The sequence below is a fragment of the Rana temporaria genome, chromosome 1 (genome assembly GCF_905171775.1).
Source record: "Rana temporaria chromosome 1, aRanTem1.1, whole genome shotgun sequence".
In the NCBI taxonomy this organism is placed as follows: Eukaryota; Metazoa; Chordata; class Amphibia; order Anura; family Ranidae; genus Rana; species Rana temporaria.
Window position 1 is genome coordinate 183993696 of NC_053489.1, and position 26821 is coordinate 184020516.

Consider the following 26821-nt stretch of genomic DNA (forward strand, 5'->3'; position numbering starts at 1 on the left):
TTATCATACATTTCGGTGTAGATTTGAAAAATCTGTACCCAGAACGGGCAGATCTCTGTGCATTCCCACCAAATGTGGAGGTAGGTGCCTTTCTCAGAGTGACATCTCCAGCAGACGTCGGTGGCAGAGGGAAACATGACCTTAATATTAGTTGGAACTCTATACCACCTGGATACCAGCTTGAGATAGGTGACTTATGAGTAAATAGAAAGGCCTTGTGCCAGTCCTCATCCGATATGCCTATCCCTAGCTTCCCTGACCAGGCTTTGGTAAACTTAGGTAGGGTACCATGTGTATGATCAAGGATCAGACTATTAACCTAAGTTTTGTATACAATACATACACACAGAGATATGGAGACTCAGTTGGAAATCATTGTACCTTTATTCCAACCACCTGCTAATTATAAATGAATGAATGAGATACTTTTGACAACCAATCTTTATTGAAACCGATTTAAGAGATAAACATATAAAACCTTATAACAAACAAACATAAAACTTATTCCGCTGTGTAAAATAAAGCTTCTTTGAAATAATACAAGTGACTATGCTGTTTGTCAAACAATTCTAGTAAATGATGTATAACGTACAACGAGATTACAAACAAAAAATGTATATGGAGAAAAGCTTACATACACACAATCTATCCATGGGAAGGTGCACGTACAAGCATTAAAACCTGGAATAATAAACTTCATATTAAGTGATGCCTTGATTTTTTTTTTTTTTTTTAATGATTTTTTGTAACATTTTTCATGGACAGCAAACCACAGAAATAATATCCTGGCTCCACTGTTGTGCTTATTGAAAACACATATTTTTAAGACGTTTGGTCCCGTAGAAAAGTCTGTAGAAAAAAAAAAAAAGTTATTGTAAATAAATTACCACTTAATTCCATAGTATAATCGGGCAATAACAAAAGCAAGTATAATTCTGGCATTAGAAAATAAATATAGGTATTAACTGTGCAGTAAACAAACTCTTAGCTTTGTCCATATATACAATGGCAAGAAAAAAAGTATGTGATATGGCTTTCTGCACAAATTGGTCATAAAAATGTGATCTGATCTTCATCTAAGGGCCCTTTCACACGTGGCGGATCAGTAATGATCCGCCCCATGAACCTTCGTTTGCTCAGCGGGGATCGCTGATCGCAAGCAGGAAGTGTGGAGATCACAGCAGAACTACAGCAACTTCAAAGCAAAAACGAACAATGAGGACATGAAACCAGGACTGCAGTAAGGTAAAGGAAGCTATTTAGCTAAAAAAATATTTACCTTTAGTGATCCTTTAAGTTCTCCTGCAAAAAGTCTTGATAAACTTGGGAATTCATTTTTCCTTTCATGATAGCAATCCATCCAGGCCCTGACGCAGAAAAGCAGCCCCAAACCATGATGCCCCCACCACCATACTTCACAGTTGGGGTGAGGTTTTGATGTTGGTGTGATGTGCCTCTTTTTCTCCACACATAGTGTTGTGTGTTTCTTCCAAACTCAACTGTAAACATGCAGAAATGTTTTTTGGACAGCAGTGGCTTACTCTGTGGTATCCTCCCATGAAATCCATTCTTGTTTAGTGTTTTACATATCGTAGATTCGCTAACAGGGATGTTAGCATATGCCAGAGACGTTTGTAAGTCTTTAGCTGACACTCTAGGATTCTTCTTCACCTCATTGAGCAGTCTGCGCTGTGCTCTTGCAGTCATCTTTACAGGACGGCCCCTCCTAGGGAGAGTAGCAGCAGTGCTGAACTTTCTCCATTTATAGACAATTTGTCTTACCGTGGACTGAGGAACAGCAAGGCTTTTGGAGATACTTTTATAACCATTTCCAGCTTTATGCAAGTCAACAATTCTTAATCGTAGGTCTTCTGAGAGCTCTTGTGCGAGGCATCATTCACATCAGGAAATGCTTCTTGTGAAAAGCAAACCCAGAACTGGTGTATGTTTTTATAGGGCAGGGCAGCTGTAACCAACACCTCCAATCTCATCTCACTGATTGGACTCCAGTTGGCTGACACCTCACTTGCACTGTGAATGTTTACATGGTGTGTTCAATAAAAACATGGTAACATTTAATTATTTGTGTGTCATTAGTTGTGATTGTCTATTGTTATGACTAAAATGAAGATTAGATCACATTTTATGACCAATTTGTGCAGAAATCCATATCATTCCAAAAGGGTTCACATACTTTTCTTGCAACTAATATATATATATATAAAATAATACCCTTGCTATTAGGGTTGTCCCGATACCACTTTAAGACCGAGTACAAGTACCGATACTTTTTTCCAAGTACTCGCCGATAACGAATACCGATACTAATTTTTCAATGTCATGTGGCAGTTTGACAGATGGGGACTGATAGGTGGCACTGACAGGTGGCTGGCACTCATAGGTGGCACTTATGGGCACTGACTGGCGCTGATGGGCACTAATAGGTGGCACTAATTGCACTGATAGGTGGCACTTGTGGGCACTGATAGGTGGCACTTGTGGGCACTGATAGGTGACTGGCATGCTGCAAAAAATGACACTGAATTTATAAAAATAAATGCTGCAACGCCCATCTTGGTGCACCATGCACTCCGCTGCAGCAAGCAGCAGCAGACATCTTGTTACACCCAGCCCATATAGCTCAGGCTGGGTGTAACAAGATGTCTGCTGCTGCTTACTGCAGCGGAGTGCAGGGTGTACCAAGATGAGTGTTACACAGACCCCTCCCCCTACAGTGCAGACCCCCCTCCCCCTACAATACAGACCTCCCCCTTACAATATAGACCCCCCCAACAATACAGATCCCCGCTACAATAAAGACACACCCCCCTCCTACAATACAGACCCCCCCCCCCACCCGTAATGCTGTAGGCATGGCTGTGACAGGGAGGCAGTGACACACAGACTGAAGCCTGGCTCACAGCACTGGTATCGGGACAACCCTACTTGCTATAGATGTAGGCCATTTATGTACTTCATGAAGCCTGTCTGCAAAAATGACCAGAGAGGACATATCCTTGTCCTGCTTTGTTGCCAGGACTTTGCTAAGAGACTCGCATCCATTACAGCTCACCTCCACCATCACAGGCGTGATCACGCTCTCAAATGCTGAGCTCAGAGCTACTGCATGAGGGGAGAGAAAACGCATGTGAGAAGGTCAGAGAAGCAGCTTGTTCCTGTGATGTGGAGGTGAGCAGTAACAGCTGTGAGTCCCTTAGCAAAGTCCTAGCAACAAGGAAGGATGGAATAATGCAATCTCTGGGAGTTTGTTTTTTAGTTAGGCTTCATGAGGTAAGTAAATAGCCTACACCTATAGCAAGAAAATTAATAAACTTTGGACAAAATTGCACACTTTGTCATCTACAGACGGCCCTTATCTGAGTAGGCAGTGTTTTGGTAAAAGGTGAACTATGGCTTCAACTGTCATACCTTCACAAGGTCCAGGGATGTTGCATCTCTTGGGTAAGGTTTTCCACGACGATATAGGCATTCTATTACAAGTTCGGCAGCATCATCTAAACTAAAAAAAAAAACAAAAAAACGTATAAGCCACAAACATCATCATTTTCATTCTTCACTTAGGCTTTCCAGAAGGCATATATTTCATTATTGGTGTTCAGTATGGAATGTTCTTTCATTTCAGAAATACACGCAGTGGCAAAACTTTAGGGGTTGCTGCCGTCGCATTTGCGACTGGGCTCTTCCCCCAAGACCCGGCATCTCCCCCTGCACCTCTGGCTGGCCGTTTAGAGTGCAGTGTGGAGAGGTGGAAGGCAGCGATCGGCAGCTCTAGGGTGCCTGTGTGGGCGGTGGGATCTCCCTGGGGCTTGTAGTACTCTCTCTGGTGTCAGTGTATAAAGTGGAGAAGAGAGGGGCCTCTGACCCAGGCAGGTATTAGTATCACTTTCACTCTGCTTGTACACTGTTGCAGTCAGCTGTTTGGGGACCCTGATGTAAGAGGGGGATCTCTGGGGACCTTAATGTAAGGAGTGGATCTCTGGGGACCCTGAGGTAAGTAGGGAGGCTCTCTGATGTGAGGACGGGCTCTCTGGGGACCCTGATGTAAGGAGGGGCTCTCTGGGGACCCTGATGTAAGGAGGGGATGTCTGGGGACCCTGATGTAAGGAGGGGGGCTCTCTGGGGACCCTGATGTAAAGAGGGGGGCTCTCTGGGGACCCTGATGTAAGAAGGGGGGGTCTCTGGGGACCCTGATGTAAGGAGGGGGCTCTCTGGGGACCCTGATGTAAGGAGGGGGCTCTCTGGGGACCCTGATGTAAGTAGGGGGGCTCCCTGGGGACCCTGATGTAAGGAGGGGGGCTCTCTGGGGACCCTGATGTAAGGAGGGAGGCTCTCTGGGGACCCTGAGGTAAGTAGGGAGGCTCTCTGGGGACCCTGAGGTAAGTAGGGAGGCTCTCTGAGGATCCTGATGTGAGGAGGGGCTCTCTGGGGACCCTGATGTAAGGAGGGGGGCTCTCTGGGGACCCTGATGTAAGGAGGGGGGCTCTCTGGGGACCCTGATGTAAGGAGGGGGGCTCTCTGGGGACCCTGATGTAAGGAGGGGGGCTCTCTGGGGACCCTGATGTAAGGAGGGGGGCTCCCTGGGGACCCTGATGTAAGGAGGGGGGCTCTCTGGGGACCCTGATGTAAGGAGGGAGGCTCTCTGGGGACCCTGAGGTAAGTAGGGAGGCTCTCTGGGGACCCTGAGGTAAGTAGGGAGGCTCTCTGAGGATCCTGATGTGAGGAGGGGCTCTCTGGGGACCCTGATGTAAGGAGGGGGGCTCTCTGGGGACCCTGATGTAAGGAGGGGGGCTCTCTGGGGACCCTGATGTAAGGAGGGGGGCTCTCTGGGGACCCTGATGTAAGGAGGGGGGCTCTCTGGGGACCCTGATGTAAGGAGGGGGCTCTCTGGGGACCCTGATGTAAGGAGGGAGGCTCTCTGGGGACCCTGAGGTAAGTAGGGAGGCTCTCTGGGGAGCCTGAGGTAAGTAGGGAGGCTCTGTGAGGAGGGGCTCTCTGGGGACCCTGATGTGAGGAGGGGCTCTCTGGGGACCCTGGTGTAAGGAGGGGCTCTCTGGGGACCCTGGTGTAAGGAGGGGGGCTCTCTGGGGACCCTGGTGTAAGGAGGGGCTCTCTGGGGACCCTGGTGTAAGGAGGGGGGCTCTCTGGGGACCCTGGTGTAAGGAGGGGGGCTCTCTGGGGACCCTGGTGTAAGGAGGGGGCTCTCTGGGGACCCTGGTGTAAGGAGGGGGGCTCTCTGGGGACCCTGATGTAAGGAGGGGGGCTCTCTGGGGACCCTGATGTAAGGAGGGGGGCTCTCTGGGGACCCTGATGTAAGGAGGGGATCTCTGGGGACCTTGATGTAAGTAGGGAGGCTCTCTGGGGACCCTTACTGTCTGGTTTACTCGGCTGTCAATGGCGCCGGTTTTAAAAAAATAAACATTAAGAATCACAGTTTTTGGCGATCTGAATACTTTGAAGTGCAAAGGAGGGGTTTGGGGTCTTTTAGACCCCCGATCCCTCCGTAAATTCCTTGTGACAGCAATAAAAGTGATCATTTTTTTTTTTAAAAAACCACAATGTAAAAAAATAAAAAAATAAAACAAATTCTTTATCGTACACCACAGGACACAGAGCCTCTATTCATTACATAGTGGGTTGTATGGTCACCAGAGGTGATTGAACACTGGCACAACCAATGAAGACAAGTTCCCCTCCATATAACCCCTCCCCTAAGGGAAGTACCTCAGTTTTTTCGCCAGTGTCTAAGGTGTTGGCGAGTAGGATGTGCTGAAGGAAGCTCTGCCAAAGAAGCCCTTGGAGGGTAAAAGAGCTACACTCTCGGGTCCAAAGACGTCTAAAATTTTACACCAAAACTGGATGGTATCCAGGCCCCATGGACAAGGTGTTGCCTGTAATGTCTCTCTTCGGAGGACTGGGCTCTAGGGTCCAGCACCTTCACTCTATACGCTTAAAGTCCTGGCAGAGTCTTTTACAAGGCCCAGGGAAGAGGCTTCCCTTAAGTATGAACCCATATCCCTGAAGGTTGGCACACACACCCCGCCATGACGGGGGAAGATTGGTTCTGCTTGGCAGAAAACCTGCGGCAGGGACAAGGTAAGCCAGGAAAGAGTCCTACATTTTTAACTTAAGGACCTTTCCTAATTTTGGAGTAGGTGTCATATTTTCGGCCACCACTGGGCGGAGTAAAGAGCAGAGTTCCACTCACCATGCTCCAGAACAGTGTCAGTTCTCCAGACAAGCACACTCCTTCCGCTGCCAAGCTCTGCCTGGGACGGATGTCTTCCCCCTCCTTTCAGGCAAGTGTCAGGAGGCTTTTCCCTCATGCCTGAGCTCATGAGTGTGCATGGGTGCGCACACGGGCATGCCATTTCCCTATGGCTAATCATACAGGAAGTAATTTAAAAGGAGCCTCACAGGCCTGGAGCTTCCTTGATGGCAGAAAGCAGCATAAGGACACGTAAGATCCCCATGTGGTTGGCTGAGCACTCCCATAGACAGACATCTACTCTAGCATGAACCTGTGTGTTATTAATTGCATACTTATATGTAGATTGCTAAACTAGCACAGTAGTATATGCATTTTTTTGGTACCTTGGCTTTGCTTGGCAATAGGTCTTCCCAAAGAAGAATTTCTGGGACTAAAAACAAAAAAGCATCGCCGCCTGAGACAGGGGGCTCTAGCCGTGCCTGCTCGGTACCTTCCTCTCCTGTAATACCTGACGCACCTATACAGGATGAGCCATTACCTCTATCAGGAGTAGCAGCCTCTTCTGTGGTGCCGATGCCTGCATATGTCACTGAGGACACTTTGGCAACAGCCCTGAACAACTTAGAAGGGAGAATCGCTGTGTTAATTGCAAAGTCCTCACAAAAGGACAAAAAGCAAAGCAGATCTCCTTCTGTTGTTTTGGATCTCCTTTCAGAGAAATCTGAGAAGGATGAGGCCCCATCAGGGGATGAAAACTCAGAGGGATCAGTAATATCAGAAGAACCTTTTTCTGATTTCCAGGTTCTAAAGTTACAGGTGCAGAGTTATGATGAAGCAGTACGCTTTACATTCAGATTACCCTCTGCTGAATTGACTATCTAAGTTCATTAAAATCCCCGCTGGCTGCTTGTGCCTTTCCGATCCATCCTTTATTGGAGAATCTGATTTACGCAGACTGGAAACACCTAGATAAGCGTTTTTCTCCTCCAAGGAAGTTTGAAGTTCTTTATCCTATGAAGGACAAGTTTACCAAGAAGTGGAGTCTACCTTCTGTGGATGCAGCTATTTCTTGTGTAAATAAAAGCCCAACTTGTCCGGTGGACAATGCCCAGGTATTTAAAGATCCTTCTGAGAAGAAGTTGGAATCTTTATTAAGGTCTTCCTTTCTCCTGACGGGCGCAGTAACCCAGCCTGCTGTAGCGACAGTTGGTATGTGTCAGGTCTTAAAGGACCAGGTGAAACAGGGGTTGAAAGAACTGCCTCCGGAGAAGATCACATTTTGGGAGAATATGCCTAGGGCCTTAGGTTTCACAGTGGATGCCATTATTGATTCTATCCAACAGGCATCTCACCTTACGCTCCAGCTGGTGCATATGCACAGGATTCTTTGGCTAAAGCATTTGTCAGCAGAAGCTACATGCAAAATACTTTTGGCCAGTTTCCCTTTCCATGGTGAACGCTTCTTTGTGGATGATTTGGAAAAACATATCCAAAAGATATCGAGCGGTAAAACTACCCTTTTGCCAGAGAAGAAGAAAAACAAGCGTCCTTGTTTTAAACGTTCTATCTCACCGACTCCTGGAAGATCTGCCTCCAGCCAGTGGCGACTGCATTTTCAGCCAGCCACAAAGACTAAAGAAAACCAGGCTCAGAAGAACAAGAAACCGTGGGGTTCAAAAGCGAACAAGCAAAACCCCACAGCCTTTTTATGAAGAGGCGCCCCCGCTCGGTCGAGTGGGGGGGGGTTGCGGCTTCGGCAGTTTTCAGCGGCAAGGCAGACAGAGATTCAGGATCATTTCCGCAGTATCCCTAAGGTACAAGCTGGAATTTCGAGAGATCCCTCCTTACCGGTTCCGAAGTTCAAGGCTCTCCATTAAAAAGAAAATCCTTCTTCAAAGGATTGGATCACTTAAGGTCTCAAGGGGTAAATCAGGGAAGTACTCCTAAAGGAGCAGGGTTTAGGTTTTTACTCACACCTCTTTGTGGTTCCAAAATCAAATGGAGACGCGAGACCCATCCTGGATCTAAGATCTCTGAATCGGCTTCTGAACATTCGCCATTTCCGAATGGAAACTATCCAATCTGTGGTCGCCACCCTACAAGGCAGAGAATTCTTGGTGACGATAGACATCAAAGACGCATACCTACATGTGCCCATCTATCCCGCTCACCAAAAATTCCTAAGGTTTGCGGTAGAAGATCGCCACTTCAAGTTTGTGGCTCTGCCCTTTGGTTTGGCAACCGCCCCCCAAGTATTTACAAAGGTTATGGCTCCTCTGTTGGCAAAGCTGAGGGCATGGGGCATAGCAGTGGCGGGGGGTGGCAGGATTAGATCACGCAGTGCTCAATACAGTAAAATACTTAGAGCATTTAGGATGGATCATAAACCTACAGAAATCCTCCCTGCAAGCCCAAAGAAGGGTAGAGTATCTGGGCATGATCATAGACACAACCCAAAGCAGAGTATTCCTGGCAGAGCCAAAGATTAAGTCTTTAAGAGAATTGATCTATAAGGTCAGGGTGAAAAAAGGAACATCAATCCGCCTCTGAGGTTATTAGGGTAGATGGTGGCCTCCTTCAAGGCTGTTCCTTATGCCCAGTTTCATTCGAGACTACTGTAGAGCAATATTCTAGCTGCTTGGAACAGGAAAAGCCAAGCTCTGGATTTACCCATGCGCCCATCTCCGCAGGTGCGACAAAGCTTCAGTTGGTGGTTAAAGACCAAGGGCCATATTCTCATAGAAGTTACGATGGAGTATCTCAGGATACTCCATCGTATCTCCCTTTTTTGGCCCGTGTATCTATGCGACTGATTCTTAGAATCATTTTCGCATAGATACACTTAAGATCCGCCATCTGTAAGTCACTTACACTGGCGGATCTTAAATGTAATGACGCCGGCCGCCGCTAGATGGCATTTACGTGAAGGACTCATTTGCGTATGCAAATGATCCTTCTACGCCGATTCCCGAACGAGTTCGCGTCGCGTAACCGTCGCTAACGTCGTTTGCGTAAGCGGAAACTTACTCCTGCTATATGAGGAGTAAGTTTCCGCAAGTCCCACGTAGGCCATGTTACGGATGGCGTCGGGTCCGCGTCGTGTTTTTTCGTCGGGTACGTCATTTCCGTAAGTCGTTCTTGAATACGACTTTACGTCAATGACGCACACGTCGGCGTCATTGACGTTTTCCGCCGAGAACTGGAGCATGCGCACTGGGCTTTTTGAAGCCCGGCGCATGCGCAGTTCATTAGAATCGGGGCGCGCTTAATTTGAATACAAGCCGCCCCCTTGGAGATCCGCCAGGCTACGACGGGGCATTTACACTCCGCCGTCCCAACTTACGGAGCAAGTGTTTGGGGAATACAACACTTGCTCCTGTAAGTTGGGACAGCGGAGTGTAAGTGCCTTAAGCGCAGCCCGCGAATTTTTAGAGAGAATATGGGCCCAAGAACTTGTGGAAAGGAAGGTCCTTTCTCCCAGTCATCTGGAAGGTGGTGTCTACGGATGCCAGTCGGTTAGGCTGGGGAGCAGTGTTAGAAGAAGCTTCAGCCCAGGGTACCTGGGCCAAATCTGAAGAGAGCCTGACCATCAACATACTGGAGAATCTGGCAGTATACTTAGCCCTTAGAACCTAGACATACAGGTTAAAGGGTCACCCTGTTCAGATTCAATCCGACAATGCTACTGCAGTAGCCAAAGAGGCACCCGGAGTCGGGATGCCCAGTAGGTGAATCGGAATTTGACATGGAACATGTCTTTCTGCAATCATCATTCCAGGGGTAGAGAACTGGCAAGCGGACTAAGTCGCCAGCAACTGTCTTCAGGAGAGTGGTCTCTCCACAAAGATGTCTTTCAGGCAATATGCCAGAGATGGGGATCCCGGATGTAGACCTGCTAGCATCCAGGCTCAACAGGAAGTTGGACAACTTTGTGTGCAGGACGAGAGATCCGTTGGTTTACGGAACAGATGCTCTGATAATTCCTTGGGATCAGATTTCACTGGTCTATGCATTCCCTCCGATCCCTCTCTTACAGAGATTGCTGTGCAAGATCAAGAAGGAGGAAATACCAGTACTCCTAGTGGCCCCGAATTGGCCCAGGAGACCCTGGTACGCCGAGATCATAAATTGGCGGTAGGAACGTGGCGTAGTGGGTTCTTCCACTACGTCACAATCTGCTGTCACAGGGTCCAGTGTTCCATCCTTCCTTACAGAAGCTAAATTTGACGGTCTGACTACTGGGACCTACATCTTAAAGAAACAAGGCCTCTCAGGTCCAGTTCTTGCTACACTCATTAACGCTAGAAAGCCAGCCACCTGTCTTTTCTACTACAGTCTGGAAGGCATAGGATTCTCGCCTTTTGCCAATTAGGAGTGGATATCAAATTAGCCCCGAGTACCATCAAGGGTCAAATATCAGTCTTTTTTCAGAGACCTTTGGCATCTCATTCCCTAGTCCGGGCATTCATTCAGGGAGTACTGCGGATAAACCTACCTAATCAAGCCTCCCTTATGTCCCTGGGATTTGAACTTAGTATTGTCAGTCTTGCAAAAGCAGCCTTTTGAAACTATCCGCCATATTTCTGATTCTTTTGAGCAGGAAATTGGCCTTTTTGATTGCTATTCCTTCGGCTAGAAGAGTATTAGAATTAGCAGCTCTTTCTTACAAAAGAGCCTTATTTAGGTTGTCACAAGGACAACATTGTACTACGCCCCCATCCTACCTTTATTCCAAAGGTGGTATCGGCATTTCATTTAAATCAAAACATCGTTTTGCTTTCCCTTTTTCCTGAGCCTGGGTCAGCGGGGGAAAAGTTATTGCACTCTCTAGATGTAGTAAAAGTTTATCTGCAGGCAACTACCCAGATACGCAAAACAGATGTTTTGTTTATTGTGCCAGATGGTCCCAGGAAGGGCCAAGCGGCATCAAAATCCACCATTTCTAGGTGTAATTATTCAAGCTTATGGTTTAACAAGAATCCTCCCTTTTCAGTTAAGGCGCACTCTACCAGGGCAATAAGTGCTTCATGGGCAGTGCATCACCAGGCTTAGATGGCTCAGATCTGTAAAGCTGCTACTTGGTCTTCAGTCCATACATTTACCAAATTCTATCAAGTAGATGTGAAAGGACATGAGGATGCTGCCTTTGGGTGTAGTGTGCTGCAGGCAGCAGTATAGGGCATTTTGTCCGTAAGAGGCCTGCTTGATCTGTGTCTCCCACCCTTCATTGAGCATTGCTCTGGGATGTCCCACTATGGAATAAATAGAGGCTCTATGTCCCATGGTGTACGATAAAGAAAATAGGATTTTTAATAACAGCTTACCTGTAAAATCCTTTTCTTGGAGCACACCACAGGACACAGAGGTCCCCCCTTCTTATGGGAACCTTACTGCTTTGCTACAAAACTGAGGTACTTTCCTCAGGGGAGGGGTTATATGGAGGGGAACTTGTCTTCATTGGTTGTGCCAGTGTCCAATCACCTCTGGTGACCATACAACCCACTATGTAATGAAAAGAGGCTCTGTGTCCCATGGTGTACTCCAAGAAAAGGATTTTACAAGTAAGCCGTTATTAAAAATCCTTTTTTTTTTTTAAAGCGCCCGTCCCCGCGAGCTTGCGCAGCAAAGAAAATGCATACGCAAGTTGCCCCTGCATATGTAAACAGTGTTTAAATCGCACATGTGAGATATCGCCACAATAGTCAGAGCGAGAGAAATAATTCTAGCACTAGACGTCCTCAGTAACTCTAACCTGGTAACCGTTATTTTTTTTAAAGCTTCACCTATGGAAATTTTTAGGTACCGTCGTTTGTCGCCATTCCACGAGTGTGCGCAAAAAAAAACACTCACCTGTCCCACAATCCAGCAATGTGGCCACCCAAACCCTCCATTCTCTCCCCCGCCTGTCCAAGGCGCTGGCAATACTACTGTGGGCATCCGGCTGTAAAGGGTTCACAGCCGGGTGCGTATGTCTCACTGCGCCATCCTGTGATGTGTCCCAGAAGATTGCAGAGAGGAAGGGCGGCCCAAGCAGAAGTGGGAGCTTGTCAGAAATCATGATGCATCGCGTAATCAAATTGAATCGTTGGCCAGATAATCGTAATCTAATCAAATCGTGAGACCAGTGAATATGCGCACCTCTACCGCAAAGTATTACTTTATCTGCACACTTCTTAACACACTCTAATGAAAACCAGTGCAATCTAATACAACATTAGGAGTTCGCAAGTAAACTATGCCCACTCTTAAATTATATAATCATACTTAAAGAGGTTGTAAAGGTAAAAAAAAAAAATCCCTAAATAGCTTCCTTTACCATAGTGCAGTCCTCCTTCACTTACCTCATCCTTCGATTTTGCTTTTAAATGTCCTTATTTCTTCTGAGAAATGCTCACTTCCTGTTCTTCGGTCTGTAACTACACACAGTAATGCAAGGCTTTCTCCCTGGTGTAGAGAAAGCCTCTTGAGGGGGCGAGCAGGCAAGTCAGGACACTCTACTTTGCAGATAGAGAAAGGAGCTGTGTGTTAGTGGGCGTCCTGACACTCCTGCTCACACCCTCTCCCCTCAAGAGGCTTTCTCCACTCCAGGGAGAAAGCCTTGCATTACTGTGTGTAGTTACAGACAGAAGAACAGGAAGTGAGCATTTCTCAGAAGAAATAAGGGCATTTAAAAGCAAAATCGAAGGATGAGGTAAGTGAAGGAGGACTGCACTAAGGTAAAGGAAGCTATTTAGGGGATTTTTTTTTTACCTTTACAACCTCTTTAATCTCATTCTCCCCTCATTATAATTTTGCTTTGCTTAATGTTACAGCTAATCTCGTACTTTTCTTTTCTCAAAAACTCTATTCCTTTTACGCTTTCCTCTTTACTCTCATTTTACCCATGCTACTGATCTCAATCCTGCCTTTTTCCATATTTAAGACTAATATTACACAGCTTCCACCAACAAAAATCATGAAGTGCTCCCCAATTAAACACTTTGCCACCATTTTCAGCTTCATCAGGGCGTGACATGCTTCTTTGAAAGTGCACTGTGCAAATATACAAAGTACCAGTCACTAACCAAGCTGTACTATTCAATTTCCCTGGAGACTAGGCTCTTGCTATGCTGTCTGGCAGGAGTGTTGGGACCACAAGGCAGGCTGATTAGAATTAATAATCATTTGGCAAGCAGAGCAGTTCACATATATGTATTCACACTCTGTATTTAGCGGTTTGCCTGGAATTCAGCTTTAAAATTCGTTTGAAAAAGATACATTTTGACAAGAAATATGTATATTTATGTTATTATAAGAGGAATGTTATGCTGGCAGCATTTTATGTTACAGGATTTTAGCAACTTACCAGTTCCTGTTCAGCAGATAATCTGCCAGGTCTTTTACACGGTTAGAATTAATTGCCTCAGTTTTTAGCACATTGTAGCATTTTGTTTTCACAAACTTTTCAAGCTGTTTCCTCTTAATCACACTGTCCAAAATTAAAGCCTTTATCTGCAAGACAAGAAACCATAAAAACATTTGTGGATAGGATGCCAATGAAAACGTAAGTTCATGCTCTCATCTTAGTCTGCTCACCCCAGGGATAGTGAGAGCAGGACGCTCTCAAACGAGTCGGCTCTCCCCAGGGATAGTGCAGCCAGGCAGGGTCCACCACACCCCCCTAGCCAATTGATCCAGGGTTGCACCGATCGCCGTTAAGGGGTCAGGAAGGAATTTTTTCCCCCGATCGCTGCAGATTGGCACAGCACGCCGGGGGTTTTTCGCCTTCCTCTGGACCAATCGGGGAGAGAAGACTCAACGAGTGACGGCTCACTTGGACAGTCTTCCACCCATCACGTCCGGCGTCTCGCGGCTCTTCCCGCATCCGCGCCAGACCAGGCCTCATTCGCGGCCGCCGCAATTAGGAAAGACTGATGACAATGTGACTGGCGACAATGGCTAATCTGCGATACTCTGCGCACTCTATTCGGGGTCTGAGACAATTCGCAACAGCATTACCAGCCGTCACCAAAAAGGCCTTAAAAATAGAGCAACTTTTGAGATTCGATCGACGATCGACCATCAAAAATTTTAACTATTTAACCCAGCTCGAGCACATATCATGTGCTTTGATCAACACAAGATCGGCAGTAAAACACCGATTAGAAATCCACGATTTCTTACTACAAAACGATCTAGACTGCCTCTTTATTACAGAAAGCTGGCTCTCAGACGACTGCAACACCATTCTCGGAGAATTGGTGCCAGAAAACTATCGCATTATAACGGAAAACAGAATAGGGCAAAGAGGAGGAGGCCTGGCGGTGATCCACAAGAATCGCATTACAATCACTAAGCCAGCCCTTCAAAATCCTCTTCCATTCATGGAAACCCTTACTCTTCAACTTCAAACTTCCCCCCAGGAGACTGTTCACATTCTCCTCTGCTATAGGCCACCTGGGCCAAAATCGCAGTTTTTGCCATCATTAACGGAGTTTATATCCACTTATACCCTTAACAGCAAACACCTTTTGCTGCTCGGGGACTTTAATCTGTGGGCCAACTCCGCACAGGATCCCATTGCGGACGCCTGCATTGATCACCTGGAGGGATTAGGGCTACAGCAACTTATATGCGGGCCAACACATGCTTCAGGTCACACACTCGACCTAATTTTCAGACAAAATCTGAAAATAAGCATTTTAGAAAATGAACCATTGCCATGGACAGACCACCATGCAATTAATTTCATAATCTCCAAAATTCCCCCAGTGATAAAAGCACCCAAGCCGGTGACAATACACTGGGCTAGATCTCAGAAGAAGCTCCATTCGGAACTCTTCAAATCTACCTTGGGAAACAGAATCAAAACAATCCATCCACATCAAACAGCCGCAGATACACTGGACGCCATAAACGCAGCCCTGCTACAGTCAGCCGATTTAGTAGCACCGAAACGCAAAGCCTGCATTCGAAAAAGAAAGTCCGGCTGGTTCAACAACCAGCTGTCGCTTCTGAAGCAAGAGCGCAGAAGGGCGGAAGCCGCCTGGAAAAGAAGTCCTGCAGAGGATAACCTCATCATCTACAAGGCAATAACAACACGATATCATAAAGAAATCTTCAAAGCCAAGAAACATCATTTTTCTTTGGCGATTAACAGCGCCCTAAACCGCCCCCGCGAACTCTTCAAGATGGTCACCCAGACCATGAACCCAGGATGTCTTGAAGTCCCCAACTCAGACACCCAAGAGTTCTGCAATGAACTATCGGATTTCTTCATCAACAAAATTGAAAGAATCCGGGAAAGCATCATGCAAAACAATACCCCCCTCAACCCCACCGTCAATCAACCACAAAACACCCACAGAAACGCTCTACAATCAACAAAGTTCACTCTGGAACCGATCTCCATCGATACCACAAAAAATATCATTGGTGCTTTGCGGAACAGCACATCGCCCAATGATATCATCCCCACCAAACTGCTGAAGGAATGTGCCGACATCCTGGCACCACCCATCACACAGCTTATAAACCAGTCATTTAAGGAAGGCACAGTGCCATCCCTGTTGAAAGAGGGCACAATCCAGCCCATCTTGAAAAAACCTAACCTGGATCCCAAGGACCCAACTCACCGCCGTCCCATAACAGGCCTTAATGTTCTCTCCAAGATAATGGAGAAAGTAGTGGTACAACAGCTGCAACAGCATCTAGATACCCACAATCTACTGGATCCATTACAATCAGGCTTCCGTCCCGGACACGGGACAGAAACGGCCTTACTCAAAATATGGGACGATGCCCTCGAGGCCGCAGACGAAGGAGAATCTTGTCTCCTGGTTCTGCTGGACCTAAGCGCAGCCTTTGACACGGTAGACCACAAACTGTTACTGATGCGACTAGCCAAGGTAGCAGAAGTCGCAGAAGGTGATTTACCATGGTTTTCTTCCTTTCTTGAAAACCGATCACAAACAGTTAAATTGGGTTGTTTCACGTCGGAAAAGCGCACGGTGTCATGTGGAGTCCCCCAAGGATCCCCCCTGTCACCGGTGCTTTTCAACATCTATCTTCGCCCTCTCTTTGATATTATCAGTAGCCAAGAACTACTCTATCACTCTTATGCAGACGATACGCAACTGTATTTTCGCATCTGCAACAAAAAGGATCATCATCTCAGTTTAGAGAAATGTCTCTCTTTGATAGAAAACTGGATGACTAAGAGTTATCTTAAACTCAACAGTTCAAAAACAGAACTCCTTATGTTTCACGCCAGCCGAAAGAGTCAACTGGCAACAACCTGGACACCCCCGCCCATTCTGGGCCAAATCATCACCCCTAGCTCCAAAGTCAAAAGTCTCGGGGTCATCTTCGACACCTTCATGACAATGGACGCACAAATAGGGTCAGTAGTCAGCGGAGCGCACCATCTGTTGCGCCTACTACGCAGACTTATTCCATTTATCCCCAAAGAAGACGTAGCAGTCGTGGTGGGAACAATCGTGAATTCCAGACTGGACTATGCAAATGCCCTTTACCTCGGACTCCCAAAGTACCAAATCTCTCGTCTGCAAGTCGTACAGAATACGGCCGCCAGACTTGTGACTGGGAAAAAAAAATGGGAATCAATCTCACCTTCGTTGAGAACCCTTCACTGGCTGCCAGTAAAAGACAGAATTGCATTTAAAGCACTCTGCCTGACACATAAGTGCATCCATGGGAAGGCTCCGCAATATCTTTGCGACAAGATAGAACCTCACAATTCGAATCGCGTTCTGCGATCCACCGACCAAAATCTGGTCAGGGTACCAAAAACCAAATACAAGTCCAAAGGAGAAAGAAGGTTTGCTTTTCAGGGTCCTAGACTATGGAACGCTTTACCAACCAGCATTCGGTTGGAGGAAAACCACCTGACTTTCAGAAGACGAATCAAAACTCTGCTCTTTTGATGACATGAGACACGAACAACTAGCGCCCAGAAGCGATTCAGTTCGCATGCGCCGCGCTTTATAAGTTTTTCATTCATTCATTCATTCATTCATTCATGCATGGTACTTCGGGCCGAATCTAGCCAGTCTGATGTGGGGTGCAGTAAAAAAAAAAAAAAAAAAAAAGTTACACGGGCAGAGGATAGGAGGTCAACAGGGGAGTGTACAGGGGGTGAACAGAGGATGTATATGTTCTTAACCACTTAAGCCCCGGACCAATATGCAGCCTAAAGACCCAAGGTGTTTTTACAGTTCGGGACTGCGTCGCTTTAACAGACAATTGCGTGGTCGTGCGACGTGGCTCCCAAACAAAATTGGCGTCCTTTTTTCCCCACAAATAGAGCTTTCTTTTGGTGGTATTTGATCACATCTGCGGTTTTTAGTTTTTGCGCTATAAACAAAAATAGAGCGACAATTTTGAAAAAAATTCAATATTTTTTACTTTTTGCTATAATAAATATCCCCAAAAAACATATATAAAAACATTTTTTTCCCTCAGTTTAGGCCGATACGTATTCTTCTACATATTTTTAGTAAAAAAAATCACAATAAGCGTTTATCGATTGGTTTGCGCAAAATTTATAGCGTTTACAAAATAGGGGATAGTTTTATTGCATTTTTATTAATTTTTTTTTTTTACTACTAATGGCGGCGATCAGCAATTTTTTTCGTGACTGCGACATTATGGCGGACACTTCGGACAATTTTGACACATTTTTGGGACCATTGTCATTTTCACAGCAAAAAATGCATTTAAATTGCATTCTTTATTGTGAAAATGACAGTTGCAGTTTGGGAGTTAACCACAGGTGGCGCTGTAGGAGTTAGGGTGCACCTAGTATGTGTTTACAACTGTAGGGGGGTGTGGCTGTAGGAATGACGTCATCGATCGTGTCTTCCCTATAAAGGGAATGACGCGATCGATGCGCCGACACAGTGAAGCACGGGGAAGCCGTGTTTACACACGGCTCTCCCCGTTCTTCAGCTCCGGGGAGCGATCGCGACGGAGCGGCTATAAACAAATAGCCGCGCCGTGGTCACGGATCGCTCCCCGAGCGGACCCGACCTCCGCATGTAGCGGGGGGGGGGGGTCCCGATCGGACCCCCCACCCGCTAATAGGCGAGGACATACATGTACGCCCATGTGCCTGTACGTGCCATATTGTGGACGTATATGTACATGCGGGGGTCGGGAACTGGTTAAAGAAAAAAAAAATAACACTTTGGTTATTCACTGCATCCGAGCATTACATACATGCATTGGAACATACATTAAACAGTGTTCATTGTCAGGTGTCTCCTGTAGTTATTTAGCATGAGAATTACAGTACTAGGTAATACACCTGCACTAATATAAAGTCACCTGGAGGGTGTACATGACATAGGTCCAGTGCATCAAAAGGGCTCATTATCCAACGTGTGGTCTGCTTGATGTAAGGATTAGGGAGCTGGCCGGCCAGCCATCTGCCTCATATGTTCTGAAAGGCTTTGGTTCGTTTACGAACCTCAAATGTAAGTTTATACAGAGGTATCGAGTCATTAAATGCCCAAAAGGCAGTTCTTGGGGTGAAGAACAATCGGAAGGCCCAGTGCCTGTGAAATAAAGGACCCTACTTCTTCCCAGAAGGTCTGGACTAGTGAGCAGGCTCAGAAACAATGTAGAAAATCTGCCTCCTGGCCACACCCTCAAAACAGTCAGCAGCATATTATGTGGATATAAGTTTAGCGGGGTCGAGGTGTCGCAGTATTTTCTCTAGTTGTACCACTGTGGGGTCATCTAGGGAGCCAAACTGGGCACGAATGGCGTGACAGAGTTGGTAGTATAAGAATATGTATGAACGCGGTAAATCAAAGTATTCTCGCAATTGTTGAAAAGACTTAAACCCCTGTGCATCATAAAGGTGACATAAGTATTTAATCCCCCTGGAGTACCATCACTGTGGATCAGGTATGAAACTACATATTACAGTGCCACAACAGTCTCACAGACACAAATAAACCTCAGGACAATAGAAAAACACTTTTTTAATCAAAAGGTTTCCATTACACGTGTTTTTATGCACACAAAAAGGATATCTTTTTATCTTAGGCACCGACTGAACTACAATCCATTTATGGGCTTGGCTGGTTGCATAGAAGTCGATCTACTAATTGACTTCTGTATAACCAGCCTTAGGTAAAATTTACACTCAACCAGCAGCAATTGGTGTATTCTGATGGCAGGGAAGTCTCCCCACTGTCAGAACACAATACCTCAGCGGGAGTGATTCCCCATCCACCTTGAATGTGTAGATGAGGGAATCAGCTTTTTGTTTGTTCAACCTGCCTTACTGAACCGACCTTAAGGCTGGGTTCACACTAGTGTGAATTGGATGCAGGTTTCCCCGCATGCAACTTGCATGACAGAAGATTGTGACCGGCTCTCTATGGAGCCAGTTCACATTCCTCTGGGGCAGGTGTGGAGTGGATTGCGCAGAGGTCTCGTGCATCTTTGGCTCTGTTTCAGAGAGAACAGGGACACACCGGACCCCTGCTGCGAGCCGCATCTGGCTTAGATGTGAACACAGCCTAAAGAAGAAAAAAAACAGCAACTGTTGAGGCAATGGACAGCATAATGCATAGAGTGCAGGGATCATGAGTAAGTAAAAAACAAAACACCATATGGAGTACAGCAATAAGGATGAGTGCCACATTTACATAAGAGTCCTCCCTTAGATTAAAGTCCCCAGCTTTCCCACCTTATATCAGTGTCTCCAAAGTCCCAACTTATATCAGTGTCTCCAAAGTCCCAACTTATATCAGTGTCCCCAGAGTTGTGCCCCCTTACATCCGAATCCAGCAGAGTGCCCCCTTACATCCGAATAAAGCACAGTGCCCCCTTACATCAGAGTTCAGTTGCCCCCAAGTGCTAACTGGACATGACATTATCTGGGAAAGTGTGTGAAGCTCCTGGAAGAACAGGGGGGAGGATACAGATGGAGGAGAGAAGTGAGGGAGATGGGGAGAGTTCAGTGAGCGGCTCTCTCACCCCAGACCAGTATCTGCAGGCTCAGGCAGAGGCATCAATCTTGCAGCCAGGATGATCTGCTGTACTTCAAATCTCCCATCTACACATCCTCTTTCTCAGGCACAGGCTGCACTTGGGGAATTGCACCACCCCAGATCTACCCATTCTAACACTCTCAGAATATGATATAATCCTTAAAAAAATAAGTGTACGTTTACAGATATTTTGAAGAATATGTGAACATACAGTGTCCAACACTTACTCCACTTTTGTTGAGAAAAAAACACTGCCCTCTGGGTAGTCTATGTACAATGCAAGGACTGTAACAAACTTTTTTGCAGATTCCCAAATTTTGTTATTCTGAGAAAATCCCTGTGTGTGTCCATATGGTAAGTAAATCTAATGGTAGTAGTTTTATAATTATCAATCAGCTGCTGCATCTGCAGGGCTCTAATAAGTAAAATTGCAGGGTCTGCATCCCTTTAGATTAGGAATGCACAGATATATCGGTGGCCGATTCATATCGGCCGAAAATAGCCATTTTGGGTCCATGCCGAAACACATTTAAAATTGCCGATAATGACCGCCCTCCGTGGGCGGTACCATTTCGTATAGGAGGGGGCGCAGTTCTCATACACATGCAGCCGCCAGACCAGTATACAGAGCGCGGGCAGCGGCAGTGTACAAATTGTGTGCCGACTGCGCTCCACCGGAGTTACCTCCTAGCTCCATTGCCTGTATTTTTTACTCCCCATATGGGGGAGTCTCGTGGTGCAGTCCAGCGGCGTGACGTTGCGGCCGGAGGCGAGGGAGGACTCGGAGCGCTGGGCAGGGAGCTGTGTCGGAGCTGCCTGTGACACAGAGACTAGTCACACTCACGAGGAGCCTGCCTAGGAGGAACCAGTGTGCTGCTAAAAAAGTAAGCAGAACAGAAGAACCTGTTAGAAGTTAGAACTTGGATAGAACAAACAAAATGGCTGGATTGGGGGGGGGGGGGTTAATACTGACTGAGGTGACCAGCACTTTCTTAATGAAAAAATGGCAGATAAAAAAAAATGTTTGTGTGTTATTGAGCCATGCTTGCCTTCTCTGACTACCAAAAAAAACCCATCAATTGCAGCCTCACTGTGCCATCACACGCAGCCACTGTGCCCATCAAACGCAGCCACTGTGCCCATCAAACGCAGCCACTGTGCCCAAACGCAGCCACTGTGCCCATCAAATGCAGCCACTGTGCCATCACACGTCGCCACTGTGCCCATTCAAAAAAATTGTAATAGGGGGAAAAAAAAAGAAAAGTAATTTTCGGTTTGATTTTTTTTTTTGGTTTCGTTTCGGTTCTGAAATTTCCATTTCGGTGCACCCCTACTTTAGATTTGAATTCCTAAAGAGTATCTCATCAAAAATGTAATTTTTGTTGCAGGGGATGCATAATTTTTGATTTGTATCTTAGTGCAGACTTCTGAGAAACTTGGTGAAAGGCATTTTTAAAAACATTCAATTAAAATATGACTTGTGTAAGCAGTAAAGCATGCTTTGGAACCCAAGGTGTTTATCCTGCGCGAAACTGTTTTATCCCATCTTGTCTGATCCTCCCCTAGTTCCACAGTCCCCAATCCATCTGTTGGGGGTACTCTAGCAACACACACCAACCTGAGAATGTGTAGAGTTTTGGGGGGGGGGGGGTGCATGTGATCTGCACAGGACCAATCAGCACTGTCCAGAGGCAGGGCCGTCTTACTGAGCGGGCACCCCTGGGCACAGCCGGGGGGCCCCATGTTCAGCTGGGGCCCCATCAGAGCCAGACAAATAGCACTAGCCGGGGGAGATGCAGACTGTCGGTTGGTGTGCTCGGGACTAAGAAATTAGTACTGGGAAAGTCTGCTGTGGTATGGCCGACTTCAATGGGACAGTGTAGCTGTCAAATTCTGCCTCTGATGTCGGGGATGGGCGGGACAATCAGGTGTCCCGCCCCCTTCGTCAGGCAAACTGTCTCCCCACACACAGAGTGCCTCCTTGACCCAGCCCACCACAGAGGGGAACCCTGCTCCTCCTCCCTTCTCTGACCATTAGAGCAGCACCCTGCCGTCCTCTTGACTCCGCCCACCACAGAGCGCCATCCTGCCCCTCCCTGACCCCACTCACCACAGAGGGGAATCCTGCTCCTCCCTTTACCGAATCGCAGAACGGCACCCTGCCCTTCGTCCTGACTCCGCCCACAGAGCAGTGGGGTCCGGTGATCTCGCTGCTGATCAGCGGGATGAACGCCAGGGCCCCCAGAAGGGCCAAGAGTAGTTTGGCGATGGTCCAGAGGCCCCCTGTGGTGCGAGCCAGATCCTCTCCCTGCAGTCTCTGAACCCCAGGTGCTGGCAGCAGTGGAGTATGCTATAAGGGGGAACATCATCACCAAAGTCAGAAGATCGAGAGAGAGCTGCAGAGGGTGAGTGGCTGCAACTACCATGATGACAGGGGGACTACAACTACCAGGGGGACTACAACTACCAGCATGACAGGGGGACTACAACTACCAGGGGGACTACAACTACCAGCATGGCAGGGGGACCACAACTACCAGGGGGACTACAACTACCAGCATGACAGGGGGACTACAACTACCAGCATGACAGGGGGACTACAACTACCAGCATGACAGGGGGACTACATCTACCAGGGGGACTACAACTACCAGCATGGCAGGGGGACTACAACTACCAGGGGGACTACAACTACAAGCATGACAGGGGGACTACATCTACCAGGGGGACTACAACTACAAGCATGACAGGGGGACATCTACCAGGGGGACTACAACTACAAGCATGACAGGGGGACTACATCTACCAGGGGGACTACAACTACAAGCATGACAGGGGGACTACATCTACCAGGGGGACTACAACTACAAGCATGACAGGGGGACTACATCTACCAGGGGGACTACAACTACAAGCATGACAAGGGGACTACATCTACCAGCATGACACGCTGTAAATTAGATATATTGTACTTTCATTCTTGAGAGTAAATTGGGGCAACCTTGTAGGGGCCCCATAGCATCACTTTGCCCAGGGGCCCATCATGCTATTAAGATGGCCCTGTCCAGAGGGTCAGGGGTAATGCAGCTTCATAGGACAGTCAGGAGAATGAAAACTCCTCCTACAAGCTTTAACCAGCGCTCAGCCAGACACTGATAGAAGTCACAAGATGGCTATAAAACCACTGATGAGAACTGGTATTTAGCAGTTTATATTTACTAAAATAATTGCATTTCCGTGTGGAGACCAGATATAGTGAATGTAGGGTCCTGGGTTTAACAACACTTTAACACGGAACTTTACCTATAACAACTTGATACAAAAACAATGTTCTGCAGCTAACACACATTCCACATTAACCAATTCAGCCCCGGAAGAATTTTCCCTTCCTGGCCAGGCCATATTTTGCGATTCGGCACTGCATTGCTTTAACTGACAATTGCGCAGTCGTGTGATGTTGTACCAAAACAAAATTTATGTCATTTTTTCCCCACAAATAGATTTCTTTCTTTAGGTGGTATTTGATCACCTCTTCGGTTTTCATTTTTTTGCGCTATAAATCAAAAAAGTGCGAAAATGTTGAAAAAAATAAATAAAAATATTTTGTACTTTTTGCTATAATAAATACATCTAAAAAAAAAATCTCCATCAGTTTAGGCCGATATATGTTATTCTACATATTTTTGATAAAGAATTTTTTTTTATAAAAAAATAAAAAAAAATTGCAAGAAGCTTATATTGATTGGTTTGGGCAAAAGGTATAGCGTCTACAAAATAGGGGATAGATTTATGTCATTTTTCCTATTTTTTTTTCTTACTAGTAATGGCAGTGATCTGCGATTTTTAACAGGACTGCGACATTACGTCAGACAGATCGGACACATTTGACACTAAAAATAGCCACGGATTACTGTATAAATGTCACTGGCAGATAAGGGGTTAACACCAGGGGGCAATCAAGAGGTTAACCATGTTCCCTAGGTGTGATGGGACTGACTGGGGTAGGAGACTGAGCGGTGTTCCTATTTAGTATGAACATGCGATCTGTGTCCTATCCCCTGAGAGAACCAGGATTTGTGTGTTTACGCACACGCGTTCTGTCGTGAGCTATTGCAGGTGCCCGGAGGACAATAAAAAGATGAAGACTGAAGAAAGGTGTCCTGGAAGAAAGGGGATGGTGTGACAAGAAAGAGGTGTGCCTAATGAGTACAGTTCTTAATACCTCCACTGTTATGGTATGCACGAAAGGTGGGAAAGAAATCATGAAGCCACAAGTAGTAATAGACTACAACACCACCATAGGAGGTGTCGAAAGAGCTGACCAAGCAATGGCATTCAATCCAGAAATGAGGAAACAGCAAAAAAAGATCTTCGGGCATCTTGAGCAATGCCTACATTCTGCTCAAAAAGAGAATGACAAGCCTGTATTTCATTCTGACCTCATTTGGAAAGTTGCCGAACGTATCTTTGTGAACCACCAATCACCATCAATGGCTGTGAATAGAGCTGGCTGTTGTGCGGTTTGCGTTGACGACCAGTCAGGAGTTCCAGGTTGACACTTCATGGACTACATCCCACGAGTCAGTACCTACAAGGATGTGCTTGGTTTGTTGCTAGAAACGAAATGAGTGGGGGAGCACTTGCAGCAGCACTTCAGGTAGAAGAAGGAACTCTGGAGGAAACTAAAGTAAAAAACAGAAGGCGCTTCTAAGTGCAGTATTAATTCATAAAAAGCGGTTAAAACACTTACCATGTAGTAGATCAAATGAGCATCTCAGTCAACACAATAGGCATCCTGTAGAGTCCTTCGCCTCTAGGGGGAGGGAGAGCTGGCCCGGAGGTGTGACAGGAGAGGGAAAAGCAAGGAAGCAAGATAGTCGATGGACTTCCGGAACTACACTGGAACGTACAGGCCGGAGCTGATGTCAAGGGCCGGTAACGCGTTTCGGAGCATGAGCAAATCACTGCTTTATCAGACCTATGCGTATATGTGTGTATGGAATCGGCTTTTATGCAGCCAGAGGGAGGGGTGAACAGGAGGGGGATGGACTAAATGGGAGGTCTAATTAGTAAGCTCTGCCGGTCTATGTGCACAGAGCCAGCAATGGATCTGAAAGCATATATTACAAAGCCAGCAGTCAGAATGCATTGTTATATCTAATTATACCAAAAGAGCAAAGGAATTGTTTGCTATGCAAGACTGTGCTTCCTTTTCAGTCATACTTGTAACTGTCAGCCTTTCAATGCTTCATGGGACTTGTAGTTTAGCAATAGCTGGGGGGCCACCAGTTTGAGCCCCTGCCCTACACAAATAAGCACTAAGGAATGAGTGGTAATGGGTCTTTGGAAAAGAACTGCCAAGGCCAAAATCTGACCTTGATGGTACCTTGATGGTACTCTGGGCCAAATTTTTGTCCACACAATTTGAGAAAAGCCAAAAGGCATCCTACAGCATACTTGTGAGGGTGAAATGTATTTGCCTCACACAACGTAAAATAAGGCTGCTTTCACATTGCAGCGTCGAGCCGCGGTGACGGTATAGCCGCGCTATTTGTAGCGTGGCTATACCATCGTGTTTACCGTGATATTCGGGCACTAGCGGTGAAGTTTTAACCCCCGCTAGCGGCTGAAAAAGGGTTAATACCGCCCGCATTGCGGGCGGTATTACCGCGCTTTCCCATTGATTTCAATGGGAAGGCGCGGTATAGGAGCGGTGAACACACCGCTCCTATACCGCGGTAAAGATGCGGCTAGCAGGACTTTTGGAGCGTTCCTGCTAGCGCACCGCTTCAGTGTGAAAGCCTTCGGGCTTTCACATTGAAGACTACAGGGCATGATTTTTCATGCGGTATAGCAGCGCTATTTTTAGCGCTGTACCGCATGAAAAACGCCCCAATGTGAAAGGGGCCTAAGACTTCCAAGTCAGATAGTAAATCTTAGCCCTAAGAAGCAAAGGAATAACTGACTCCCCTGTCTCTCAAAACCCTGGCTTCAACAGTCAAGCTATTACATCAAAGTAAGCAACTGTTAATCAGGATGGAATATCGCAATCTGTTATGGGATGTCAGATTGATCCAGCAGAGTCCATGCCTCATCCACTAACAAGTTTACATTGGAATACCATGTATTTTTTTTGGGCCAAGCTGAAGAGATCAATATTACACCTTTGGGTGAAGGCCCCACTCCTGCAGATTCAGGCGTTGCATGCTGAGAAAGTCCATCCGCCAATTTTCATGCCAGGAATGTGTACTGCAGACAGGAAGGGAACATGACTTTTGGCCAAAGCAAAAATAAGATCCATTTTCTCCTGAGCAGTGCAACTTCTGATTTTTCCCTCAGGTTGATGTATGCAACTGACATGTCATTGTCCAACTGATACGGAAGACCTCCTAGTTGTACCAATGTAGAAGAGAACTAGTCAAATTTTCTCTCAACTACAGGATGTGGATTTCCTCTCCTTCGAAGGCCAAGTGCCCTGAACAGAGAGCTTCGCCAGTACTTCTACTGATCAGAATGATTTTTTTTTTTTATTTTTTTTTTATGGATTCAAGGAATGAAGTGTGAAAGACTTGGAAATCACAGCTGT

At 46.5% G+C, this 26821-nt stretch overlaps 1 protein-coding gene across 1 annotated transcript in view; it reads right to left on the bottom strand.

The window, feature by feature from the left end:
- Positions 1-423: 423 nt before the first annotated feature.
- Positions 424-26821, bottom strand: part of KNTC1 (kinetochore associated 1) — a 552295-nt gene continuing 525897 nt past the window's right edge. Inside the window, exons 62-64 of the mRNA XM_040347334.1 lie at positions 13575-13720; positions 3430-3520; positions 424-849 (exon numbers count right to left, since the gene is read on the bottom strand). Of these exons, the coding sequence (XP_040203268.1) occupies positions 823-849; positions 3430-3520; positions 13575-13720 (264 nt within the window). The 3' untranslated portion in view covers positions 424-822. The remainder of the gene's footprint in view (positions 850-3429; positions 3521-13574; positions 13721-26821) is intronic.